At 48.8% G+C, this 12,489-nt stretch overlaps 1 protein-coding gene across 2 annotated transcripts; it reads right to left on the bottom strand.

Annotated features, from left to right (window-relative positions):
• Positions 1-813: 813 nt before the first annotated feature.
• On the bottom strand, positions 814-7,560 carry C5H2orf72 (chromosome 5 C2orf72 homolog). 2 transcript variants are annotated; one of them, XM_072962127.1, is made up of 3 exons: positions 6,906-7,560; positions 4,134-4,247; positions 814-1,885 (listed from the first exon to the last, which is right to left on the bottom strand). In XM_072962127.1, exons 1-3 carry the CDS (start codon positions 7,510-7,512, stop codon positions 1,746-1,748), a joined length of 861 nt encoding a protein of 286 aa, XP_072818228.1. In that variant the 5' UTR covers positions 7,513-7,560; the 3' UTR covers positions 814-1,745. The 2 variants fall into 2 exon arrangements, with proteins under 2 accessions (XP_072818228.1, XP_072818229.1); XM_072962128.1 differs by having other exon boundaries at positions 4,134-4,244.
• Between the last annotated feature and the right edge of the window lie 4,929 nt (positions 7,561-12,489).

Here is a 12,489-nt window from a genome sequence, read left to right as displayed (position 1 = left end):
AAGATTTCTAAACACAGCAGAGGCTGCTGTCTTGTGACTTCTGCCTTAGATAATTTCCTAACTTAAAAAAAGCTTCCTCCCCTCACCAAATAATAAAACTCCAATCAAATGATTACAAAGAAATTAACAGAGAAATAGAAAAATGTAGCAGCTTCAAAAATACCAGTCTCCCCATTTAAAATAAAATCAACAGTAATTTACTGAGTCCATGCCTATGTAGGAAGAAGTCAGCTGGGTCCTTCCTGTCATCCTTCCTGCCCTCACACTGATACGGGTTAGGCTCCCTATTAGAGAGGATAAACTGAGGCACAGGGCAGGGAGGGCTCCTCTTAATCACAAGGAGCCCCTTGGCCACAAAGGTTTCCCATTTCCCATTTGGTCACCATGATAGCCAGGGCTGAAATAACTCATGCAAGTTACACAGTACCTCGTAGAGCGCTGGGCAACTAGTAGGCACAACTGCATGTCTGCTGAATGAGTCAAGCAGGAGTGAATGGATTTGGCCACCTCCCTTAGATAGTGTTTCCTCCTAAGGAAAATCAGGAGCTGTCCTTGCCATTCCAAAGACTGGATGTCTCCAGGGGTTAGGTGATGAAAACAAGGGAGGTAATTCAGAGTTCCCTCTCCGAGTAAACAGATAGATGGACTTCCTGGCTTTTAAGGGAACATCACTGACCCTGACTGACTCATAAACAGAGAAAAAAGGGCTCTGGTCTGAGTCTCCTTTGACCTTGGGTTAAGACCTGAGATCAAGAGCAAGCCCCATGCCCTTGTAATCCACACCCATAACTTTCCTCCTGTTTGGTGCCATGGTTAGTTCCCAGCATCTTTATTTTCAAAGAACTTGTTACAGAAAGTCAATGTCAACATGAGGAAGAAAGACAGCCCTTTCTTCTTCCAGGTGTGCAAAGCTGTTTCTGCCTTGGGCCTGCAGCACACGGACCGTCTTGGCTCTGCCCAAGAGGCCCCCAGGGCAGCTCTGGGATCCGAGGTCCCAGGAAGCCCAAACCTCTTGTTCTGAGGGACTCTTCCTAGAATTTGACCGGGAGGAGATTGTCTCACCTAGAGTTTGTCAAAGGGGCCATGATTGACATTTTGAGTGGAACAAACTTGTGCTGTTGGAGATTATCCTGCACACTGTGAAACGCCTACTAAATGTCAGGGGTTCCCCTCAGTCACAGCGACTTTCCCAACACACACACACACACACACACACACACAAATTTCCAGTGCTGCCTGGAGGAGCCTGGTCCCTGGCTGAGAGCCATTGGGCTAGTAGCCCCCTTGTGCGTTTGAGAAACAGAAGCCCCAAAGGTTGAATGACAGGTCCAAGGCCACCCCCGCCAGATCTGATGATTTCTGATCCAGAGTTCTTTCCAGCTGCACTTGAAGTGGTGGATGCTCATGCAAACAACTGTGGGGTACCACAGCACCACAGCACCTCAAAGTAGACAGCCATCTGTCTCAATGGCACAGAGAGAAAAAATAACCCCACTATAACCAGAGTATGCAAATATGAGGTGGGGGGCAGGTTTCCAGAGGATACACTTTCCCAGGTCCTGCTTAGCTTGCTAAATCCTGCTGCCTGGCTGGCAAAACTGTCAATCCAACAGCCCCCCTGGCAGGTGGCAGGTGGGGCCTTCATAGTTACCATCATCCCAAGGTCAACATGGCGGCATGGCAGCTCAGTGAGGAGCCAGCCCCCAGTCTGTAGGTTAGAACCAGGGCAGCCAGAGGACCAGCCTTCATCTCAAGTCTCCAGCGGGCTCAGCGGGAGAGGGAGCAACTCCATCACAGGCTCTCGACCCCTTTGCAGGATCGTCACAGTCTCCATTGGGGTAGATGGCTGTCAGTGCCAGCTCCTCTTCAGGGTCCTGGAAGTTATCTGGAACACAAGAGAAGGAACCATCCAATCACAAGATAAAGTTTATGAGTGGGTAGGCTAAGAATGAAAGGGAAGAAGTTGGCCCCAGTGACTATCTACTTTAAAAACACACCAAAACACTATAAAAAATCTTCTGTACATACCCTTTGACCCAGCAATTCCACTTCTAGGGTTTTACTCTAAGGAAATAATTAGTGGAACTGCTAGAGTCATCTTGCTGCCAGCCTCAGGATGAAACAATGCTGAGGCAGGCCCAGCAGAAAAGTCAAAAACCTTGGTCCCTGATGGGGTCACTGGCCCCTGAATCAACCAGCCCTGAAGCTAACTCAACCTCTAGACTATCTTTTAGGTGAAATAATGTATTTCCTTGCTGCTTATGCTAGTTTGAGACATGGTTTCTCTACCTGCAGCTGAAAACGTCCTAATTTGATGTCCGACAAAAGGACTGGCTGAGTACACTCTGGCTCACTCACATAATGGGATTCAGGCATTAAAAATGATGGATAAAATCCCATAGAACTAACTCAATAAAAAATGTAAAAAAAAAAAAATCCCATAGAACTAAACACACACATACAAGTACAAGTAAAATTTGGGAAATCTGAAAAAGGTCTGTGGATTGTTTCAATGTCAATATCCCAGTTGCGACATTATCCTGCAGTTTTGCAAGATGTTACCATGGGGGAATACTGGGCAAAATGAACACAGGATCTCTTTACATGATTTCTTACAACTGCAGGTGAATCTACAATTATCTCAAAAAAAAAAAAAAGATGAAAGATGTTGACGTATAATTATTGCTGTGGAATATTGCAGCCACAATACGTTATTGATAAAGAAAGGTTCTAAAACAGTGTATGTAAATGTATGTATGTATTTATTGTAGATATTATAAATGCATAAGTATACTCCAGTCATGCAATTTGCATCTTAATACATTCACTTCTGTATGAGACTAGACACTTACATGCTACAAGGGGAAGTTATCAAAGATTTACATGAAGTTGTGTATGAAGCCTTTGTTTTTGTTTCCCTTTAGTTTCCAGATATATCCAAAATGACGATGGAGAGGTTGAAGTTATCATTTTTGCAATTAAATATTTTAAATACGTGATGCATTTTGCAGATGATTTATATATTACATAGAAGTGAATTTATTAAAATTTAAAAAGTATAAGGGGACATAAATAGACAAACAGAACAGTCTACCACAATTATAGTGGTAGTTACCTTTGAGTGATGGGATTAAGTGAATTACTTTTAATATTTATCTTCCTTCTTTTGTATTTTTTGAGCTTTCAATTGTGTAGGCAGAATTTCAGGATGATTCTCACCCCTTGGTGAACTCATCCTGCCTAATCCCCTCCTCTGAGTGTGGGTGGGACCTGTGAATATGATAAGATAGTCACGCCCTTGATTTGGGTATCTGATAAAGGGGATGGAGAGTCACTCCTGTGATTGTGTTATGTTAGAGGAGACTTGTGATTTCTCCTGCTGACTGAAGGGCCTGTGAGGGAGGGAGCTGTGGGGCCTCTTGGAGCTGACAGCCTGCAAGCCGGGGGAACTCAGTGCTCCGGTAGGGTGCAGTCTGCTTCTAGCTGGGCTCTGCTTCTGGTCTCTCCCTGCTCCTGCAGTCCAGTCACCTCTCTAAACACACCCCTAATCTGCACACCCTTGTTACAGAAGTCACCAGTGGCTACAGAGACTTGAGTCCAGGGCCCCGTTTTGGTTCCAACTCTCCTCTTCAGCCATGCCCCATCCCCCAACCCGGTCTTCTGCACCTCACCCTGGGGCGTTCCTGACAGGGGTCCCTTTTCTGAGCTTGGCATCATGCTCGCCAGCCTTGTTCATGGTGCTCCCTCTCCAAATCTTCCCACTTAAGAAAACCTCCCTAGCCCCCAGCTCAAACGTCACTTGCTCTGTGAAACTCCCTGGATCCTCAGGGAGAGACAGAATGCTTTTGGCTTCAGATGCTCTACCACGTGTGTCCAACACCTGTGGTACAGCCCTGCCCACACCGCCTTTCTTAGGCAGAGACTCCTGGGGCAAGAGCCCTACAGACCGAGCCTGGGTGCCGGCTGCCCAGTGGTCCGGGTGGGCACCTCACATTACCCATCCTCATGCCCCACACGTGGCAAGTGCTCTATGGATGTCGGTCTACTTCAGCCTACTGTCCCTGTGTGCATGTGACCACAATTCCAAGCCCCAGCCCTCAGGGTCCAGGAGACCAAGGAGGTGACACACTCACCCTGAGCTGGGCCACTGGGGGAGGTGGCATCTGGGTCCTTCCCCCGGCTCCAAGGACCCCAGGAAAAGCATGCCAGCAGTGCTGGGAGGCCAGGTCTATCCCAGGCTCCTTCTGCTAGAAAGAACACAAAGTCCCAGAGGCATGGGTCAGATGGTGCTCGACATGACTGAGAGACTTTTCTGTTCAGCAAACCAAGAGCTTCAACTGTCAGCTGCCTTAGTTTCAACTGTCTGATTAAAAAAAAAAAAAAGATTCTGATTTGCAAAAGGGAGTGGAGTTTTTGTACTTTAAAAAAATGAGCTGGAAAAAAGAAAGCTAGCTTTATATGTATTACCTCATTTCATCTTCACAAAAACCCTATGTAGGTATCATGTCAGGGAAACTACAGTAACAAAAATGACATGAAATTAATTACAATTACAGAGCACTGAAGAAAAAACTCAAAGAGCAGTTACTTCCTCCCTGATTTTTAGTTCAAACTCTTTCTTAATAGGAATAGATTTCATCTTTTTTGATAATCACACACAAAATAATTGCATATTGATTTGAGTTTCCTTATTATACCACCTCAGTTATCTGGAGATCACTTGAGATCCCCAACCATCTGGGATAAGGTTAACTGGAACAAAGTTTTGAAAAAGGACTCCAGGCAGCCAAAACACAGAAAGTCCTTGTTCATGATTCTTTTCTTGGGGCCTATTTACTCTTAATTTGCACCCAACTCTAATAAGACTGGAGCCTTACTTTTCAACCCAAAGACAGCTGTATTAGGGATAAAATGGGTAAAAGGGCACTGCCAAGAGGCAGGCAACCTAAAACTATAAGAATAGCTATCAGAGAGTGAGGAAAGAGATAGAGAAACTTTGCAATTGCTAGCAAAACCTTAGCTACATGCATCTGTGGTGCAGCCTACTGCAACAGCCCTGAAGAAATTACTGGACCATGAGTTATAATTACTCTCATGACCTTTAGTCATTAATGAAAGGCCTCATGTCCAGTATGTTTTTTATAGAAGTACAATCAAGTTTAAGGCAGTAGAGAATGATTCCCTTGCAAAATGTTAAGAAGTTTTAAGTGTTAGTGTTTAATGGGAGTCAAGGATTCCGCATGCCAAGCAGGGTGTGGGGAAATGGGAATACAATGGTTATTAAACTCACAAGGGAAAGTGAAAAAACCACGTGGTAAGAACTTGGAGAGCAGAAGCAGATTCTGGGATTTCATTTGTGAACTTGCAAATGAGAGCAGGGGGGTCAGGGAAGGCTTTCTGGAGGAGGAAGTCCAGTTCTGAATGAAGGAAAAGGAGAGTGGAAGAAAAGGCTTTTCATTCTGAGGCAACTGCAATGTATACAAAAGCTTGCAGGCCAGAACAAGCTTGGCTCTGGGGACTTGAAAGTTGTTCCCTGGGCATAGGAGATGACTAAGAGAGTTTAAGGGCTCAGAAAATTTTCTAGGCACCAGTTGATTAGGGGGAAAGAATTTCCCCATGCAGCCACGACAGCAAAGGTGCTGGCATTGACATTCAAAATGACAATCCACCTCAGGACCTTCTCCAGGGCTTTCAGGATGGTTGTTGAGTTTCAAATTTGGCGGGTTTCCTCACAGACTCAACAGAAGGGTTGTGGGAAGGGATTGGGGAGGTTAGGGCAGGCTCTGCAGCTGAGAGGGATGGTCTTCCCCTAAGCAGGCCAGGCTGGCAGGTAAGTCTGTGACATTTGTGACATCAGAGGTACCAGGTCTCCTTGCTGGAACCCCACCACCACCTGCACCCCCCACCCCCCCTCCCTTGGCACGGTTGCTGGATTAACACACCAGTGCCAAAGAAGACAGAACACAGGCTCTATCTTCATTAACACTTTATCTAGAAGGGTCTGCAGAAGCTGGAAGGCTTGGAGGGCGGGAGATGCTGGAGAGCGTCAGGTGCTGGAGAGGAGCTGGGGAAAGAAGCTAGACTGTAAAGGATGCCCCTGCATTCCCCTGCTTTGCCAGATGCAACTGTACTTAACGTCCATATTTTAATCCCGGGGCACTGGAAAGGTTCTGTAAGACCTTGTATACCAGGATAGAGGAGATTCTGACCCTTCTGCTGATGGCAACAGTCACCGGGTCTGGGAAGAGACCCTCATTCCCCACTCCACACTTCAGGAGAGTGTGAAGGGAAGAGAGGAAGACACCGCAGTGGGTGCACAAGCTGGAGGAGTAGCCAAGGGGGACTCGGAAGTTCTGTGCCCTCCGTCCCTTACATCCTTTCCCCCCAGCTCCAAGTCCCGGCATCCTTGCCTTCTTCCTCTGACCCAGAGGCGCTTCCACTGTGAGCCTGCAACGTCGCACCCCTAGCTCCGTGCCTCGAAGCTCCTAGTACCGGAAACCCCCCTAGTCCCAGTTCTGTCCTCCTCCCACCTTGAAACTAGCGCATCCCAAGGCCTTCCTATCTCCTCCCCGTCTCTTCCTTTCCCCCCAACTCCCAGATGTTAGCCCAGCTAACCCTCAACCCTCTCTCCAACAACTTCTCCTGACTTTTGCTTGTCCCCTCCGTTTTCCTAAGCCTGTGTATTTCCCATGCACTCAGGACCCTCCCAGGACAGACTTGGCGCCTTGCTCAGGGCCCGCTCCACGCTAGCTGGGAGGCCTCGTGCTAGGTACCGCCCCTCTCCCGGCCTCAGTTTACCTCGGTGTACAATGAGGGTGCTGGCCTAAAGAGTTCCAACGTGGGGGCCTTCCCCCAGCCGCCGCCCGCGGCTCGCCCTCGCCCTCCCGGGCCCCGCGCCTCCTCACCTGGTCGCGCAGGCCCGGCGGCTTGCAGGGCCCTGCAGGCGGCCGCCTGGACGGCCAGGCTGGAGGCCGGGTGGCCGGGGCAGTAGGCGACCGCCTGCACCGGGCCCCCTGCCTGGCGGCCGAACACGGTGCGTAGCAGCGCCTCCAGTAGCCGCAACTCCGGGGCCACCGAGTCCTCCGCCTCGGCCTCGGCCACCAGCACCCCAACCAGCGCCGCGCCGGCCCGTCGCCGCCCGCGCACGTCCCGCAGCATCTCCCGCAGGTGGCGCCGCGGCTCCCGGGCGGCCAACGACGACGCGCGGCACAGCACGAAGACCAGCGGCGAGCGGATGGCGCGCGCCGCCGCCGTCCGGAGCGCCTTCTGCGCGCCGGGCGCCCCGGGCTCGGCGCCCTCGGCCGCCGCGCCGCCCGGCTTGCCCGCGGCTCGCTGGGGCGGGAACACCGCGCGGGCGAAGTCCCACAGCAGCGCGCGGCTCTGCTCGCGCTCCCACAGCTCGCCCACCAGCAGCACCTGCCCGCAGCCGCCCGCCGCCTCCACCAGCGCCTGGAAGGGCGGCTCGGCCGGGCGCGCGGGCCGGGCCGCCAGCGCCTCCAGCTCACGCTCCATGCCCGCCGCCGCGCTCCTGCTGCGGCCCTGCTGGGCCAGCTGCCCGCCTCTCCGGGTGGCGGCTGCGCCCGGGCCCGGGAGGACACGCCCCCGAAGGCTGCGCCCGGCCCGACCCCGGGCCCGCAGCCTGAGATCCCCGAGCTCCAGCCGGGAGCTGGGCGGGGGCAGAGGCTTTCTCCCCCAGCGGTCTAAAGGTGGCGCCTCCCGCAGTCCCTGCGGCAGAGGCGGGGAAACTAAGCTGTTCATCCATCCATCCATCCATCCATCCATCCATCCATCCATCCATCCATCCATTCATCCATCTATATACGTTCATCTGTATCCATTCAACAAGCATTTATTGAACACCTACTAGGTGAAGAGGAGCCAAAGGTGGAGAAAGACAGAAAATTATCATGTGAACAAATATACCTTCACAAACTAGATTGGATTGAAACGCGGAGCAGGTATTTCTGAGGAGTTCTCATGGTTTGGGGACGGAATTTTGGAGGCAGGGCTGCCCCTGACTGCTACTTCGGAGTGTTCGGGGTAGAGTGGGCACGAGAGAAAGGGGTTGGGAGGTGAGAAAAGAAAGGAAGCAGCAGTCTCTTCTGTTACTTCTGTCCTTAACTTAGTTTTGGGCATTCAGCCTTTACCAAAAACAAATTGAAGGATCATTATTTACACACATCCTTATTACCTGCAGGACACTTCCCTCGGCACTGGGGAGTGAAGGCAGATAGTGTTGCTCTCTGTGGAGCAGAAAGTCTAGGGGATTGGAGGTGGGGCACTGATGGCAATCTGGTTTATGGGAGATGGGGGAGGGGGGAGGGGAGGGGAGGGAGGAGGAGGGGCAGGAGGGTGTCAAAAAGCCACATCAGAAGCAAGAATGCATTTCCTTTCATTCTAAGGATCTAAGTCAGCTTTATCCAATAGAACATTCTGTGATGATGGAAGTATTTTATAATATCTGTACCATCCAATGCAGTAGCCACTACCCATATGTGGCTATTTTTGAGCACTTGAAATCTGGCTAGTGCAGCTGAGAAACTGAATTTTACATTTTATTTCACTTTAATTAAATGTAAATAACCACATGAAGTGAGTGGCTAGGGCATTAGACAGTGCTGGTCAGGCTCATTACCTCCCCTCTGTTACACTGTATATACCGAGGGCCCCTTTGGATCAAGAACATGTTAATACTCAGCCCTCTCCTTCACCATATAGCCCCAGTCTGCTTCGTGGTGACCCCATTTCCTGCCCCCTATAGTTATGTTGAAACATCTCCTCCTGGAGGGTTTGTATGTCCGTTTAATAAAACAAACCTTTTGGGAGTACTTTCTGTGTACAAACATTGGGGACTCAAATATATACAAAGCAGCCCTGCCCTAAATCTGATCATTCAGCAGTGGTTTTAGCCAATGTTTGGGGGAAGAACCCCATATCTTTGTTGGAGTCTTAAAATGACCTCTTGCCTCTCTGTACCATCTTTGTCTGGAACAGGGGTACAGGGGCTTGGGTGGGAAAAGCACAAGATTTGGAGCAAAAAGCCCTGGGCTGGAGTCAGTTTGGGTTCCAGCACCAGCTCAGTGCTTCGGTCAACCACCCTGCATTTATTAAGCATCTCTACCATGCGCTGTGCCTGGTGCTGGGAAGACAGTTGCGAACAGAACAAGTTCCTACCTCTGTGGAGCTGACGGTCTAGTGGAGACTGGGAAAGACAGACGATAAACAAACACATAAATAACAGCTTCAGATGGTGATTGGTGCTGCGAAAAGAAACAGTGCAGGGCTAACAAGATGGTAATGTACTTGAGATGCTGGCCCCTTCCTGTAAATACAATCCTAAAGATGTCCGCGAAGCAAGAGGGTAGTTGAAGAGGACTGAGAAACCAATGTAAAACCCACAAGAAGCACACTGCCCCTGCCACTGTCCAGGAGGCAGCAGGTAGCTGGGTTGTGGTGTGTGGGAAGGAAACAGAAGCCCCTTCCAGATAAGAGCTGGGCGCCCTAGAACAGGATAGGTCAAGTGAACACCTTATAATGTGCTCTTTTCTCTGCCCACTTTGGTCTCCATAGACCATTATCCAGCTCCAGCCCCATTTCCATTTAGCCCCCACCCCATGGTACTGGAAGGCAGAAAACTGTTGTAGCCTCAGATGGAGCATGAGGCTGAGGTTAGAAGTACAAACTAATAAACCTGCAGCACCTAGCAGTCCCTTCTTCCCCCTGCCTGGGTCAGGGCATTCCATCCACAACACCTAGCTTGTGAAAAGAGCAGTGGCCAGGAGAGTGTGCCCAGAAGTTGCCTGGTAGTGAGAGGGGGTGGCAGTGGCACATGGGGAGTAGCCAAGTCACACTATAATGCCAGAAGCAATTCCCATGCCCACCTGTATTCTTTGAGCTCCTTAGGAAAGATACAAAGTAAAACCTAAACATTAGTCCCTTTCAGATTTACCCACTGCCAGCCAAGGTAGCTGATATCCAGAGGAACGCGAGCTCGCTGAAAAAATTAATCAGATTTCTGGAAAATGTAAGACAGTGCAGATTTAATCAATATATGAATTAAGATTCATCTCAATCACAGTAACACAAACTCCAAATAACAGTATTGTAAATGCAATGAAAGTATTTTCTTCTCTTGTAGAAGTTTGAAGGTGGACAGTTCATGGCTAACAGAGTAGCTCCATTTTACTAGGTCTTTGAGGACTCAGGTTTCATTCCAGATCAATGCTCCCCTATTTTGTCTTCATGATCCAAGCTGACAACTAAAGCTCCAGCCATCACATCTGTGTTCTAGGCAGTTGGCTAGCAGAGGGCTGAGGAAGGAACAAAAATCAATTGACTTCACATTTCTTAACAGCAACACTGGATTTAAGAAGATATTTGAATATTTTTAAAGTATCAAAGAGAAAGAACTTTGAACCTAGATTTTTGATCTCCAGCTAAATTAACAGGTTTTTAAGGGATCAGAGGGTTTATTACGTATAGCCCCTCTTTGAAAGCACTGTTAGGGGAAGCGTTCCAACAGGAAGGGAAATGAACACGGGCGTGTTGAATAACAGCAAGTAAGAGGGATTAAATCACTTGTTTCAATTATTGTCTAAATGGTGCCGTGTAGCACCAGCAAATCACAGCCTGGGTGGGCATAAGCCAAGAGGGTGGCAGAGCGGGTGGGGGCCCTACCAGGTAAGGGAATTGACCCCATCTAGGTCACCTTTTTGAGAAAAAGAGGAAAACATATCAACAGACTAGAGAGGAACTCTCAAAGGGGCCGGTGTTTTTGTACTTTCTTACAAGACTTGTCTAAAACCAACATGCTGCCTCTGGAACTCTTTATTCTCTGGCTCTAAATTTCCAGGTAACAATCCCAAACTTCCCAGTGACGGGATGGAGGATGGATCAGAGAGGGCAGGGTGTTAAACAAAGGTCAGAGTCCAGGGCCAGCAAAGTTTATCTTTACCTGTGCTATTTACATGCCAAAGGTTTAGGTATTAAATTAACAGGAAATTGCAAAGACCTTAGAACAAAGGCAGGAAGCCAAGAATATTTTTCCTTTCCTCTGTCCATGCCCTAAAAAATCATAAAACAAACAGGCTTTTTCTTATTTCTCTGGTTTATCCATGGAGATATAAAGTGAAACTAGGATTCCTGAAGCAATTTGTTTCTTAGTGTTTGCTCAAGCAGAACGTGGGAGGAGGTGTGACAGAAAAGTGTTGATTTGGAAAACAAGGAGCAATCTTGGTCTGGTGGCTGGTGCCTCCAGTCTCCTCTCTTCTCCCTTTCTTTCATCCTACTCTCCTTTTCTTCCCTCTTCCCTCCCTGCTTCTCTTCTCCCCTCTTCCCCTGTCTCCACCTCTGCCTTTATTCCTCTTCCATCACCCTTTTGTCCCTCTTTCTTTCCTTTCTTTTCTCCCTTCACTCTCTATTCTCCCCAAAACAATTGTATGAGGAAAGTGGGACCTGGGGAGACTCTATGAGCTCCCTGGTGAGCCAGATAGAGGGGAAAAAGATCTTAAATGTTCGGGAGACCACGGAGAGGAAGAATATTAGGGAAGCCTCTTGGACCACAGAGGAATGAGGTTGGGATAGGAGGAGGCATGGGAGAAAGTTCTAAGACAGTCCAACAAGGGGCTGTGGGTCCCACTGTGGGGCAGCCCTCTGCTGTGTCCTGGCTGCTGGATGGCCAGACAGGGCACCACTGCGCTAGGACTTCATTTCCTCATTGTTGGGGCAGAAAAATTTTCCCTCCCTTCTAGATTCTTCGGCTGGTCTAATAGGTAAATTGACAGAAGGCAAATTAATAGGAGAAAACCTATTATAATTGTAATTATGTACTGGAGCTTCACAAAGACGGGAAATGTAAGGGCAGCTGGGTGATTGAGGCTTATTCTCCATCCTGAGCTGAAGAATGGGATAGGGGCCTGGGGCTCCAGAGGGGAGGAGGGCCACTTCCAGGAAGATGAGAAGAGCAGATGGTTGCAAGCATATGTTTGCCCTGCTGTGCAGGTTAAGTCTTTCAGAGGTAAAAAAAAAAAAAAAAAAAAGTAGGGGAGGGCATATCTCAAGTGGTAGAGCGCATGCTTAGCATACACAAGGTCCTGGGTTCAACCCCCAGTACCTCCTCTAAAAATAAGTAGGTAAACCTAACTACCTCCCCCCCCCAAATAAATAAATAAAATAAAACAAATTAAAATAAATAAATAAATAAAATAAAAAAATGGTAATTTAAAAAAAGTTTATCTCTGGTAATAGCTGTCTTTTTGATACAGGTCTCCTTCCTAAATTCTTTGAAGCAGTCCTGGGAGAGGCAAAAAGCTTTTCCTAAGTTTGCTGGGTCTTGATCGCCTTCAGCTCAAAACAAATTACATGCCAAAGGGGAACATTTTGGGGGCAGCATATCCTGTTCCCCTTCATGGGCCCCTACCTGGCCAGGACTAGCTCCATTCAGGACGCAGGGAGTGCAGCTCTCCGAGACAGCTGGTGTTCCTCTGGGGG

Source organism: Vicugna pacos, chromosome 5 (assembly GCF_048564905.1).
Source record: "Vicugna pacos chromosome 5, VicPac4, whole genome shotgun sequence".
Lineage (NCBI taxonomy): Eukaryota > Metazoa > Chordata > Mammalia > Artiodactyla > Camelidae > Vicugna > Vicugna pacos.
This window is presented reverse-complemented; position numbering and strand designations above follow the sequence as displayed.

Bases quoted from the DNA above. Each gene is read 5' to 3' on its own strand.
- C5H2orf72 (XM_072962127.1), bottom strand. From the start codon at position 7,512: ATGGAGCGTGAGCTGGAGGCGCTGGCGGCCCGGCCCGCGCGCCCGGCC. The intron at 4,248-6,905 runs GTGAGGAGGCGC...TGTTCTTTCTAG, and splicing joins CGCCGGGCCTGCGCGACCAG to CAGAAGGAGCCTGGGATAGA. The intron at 1,886-4,133 runs GTGAGTGTGTCA...CTTGTGTTCCAG, and splicing joins CCCCAGTGGCCCAGCTCAGG to ATAACTTCCAGGACCCTGAA.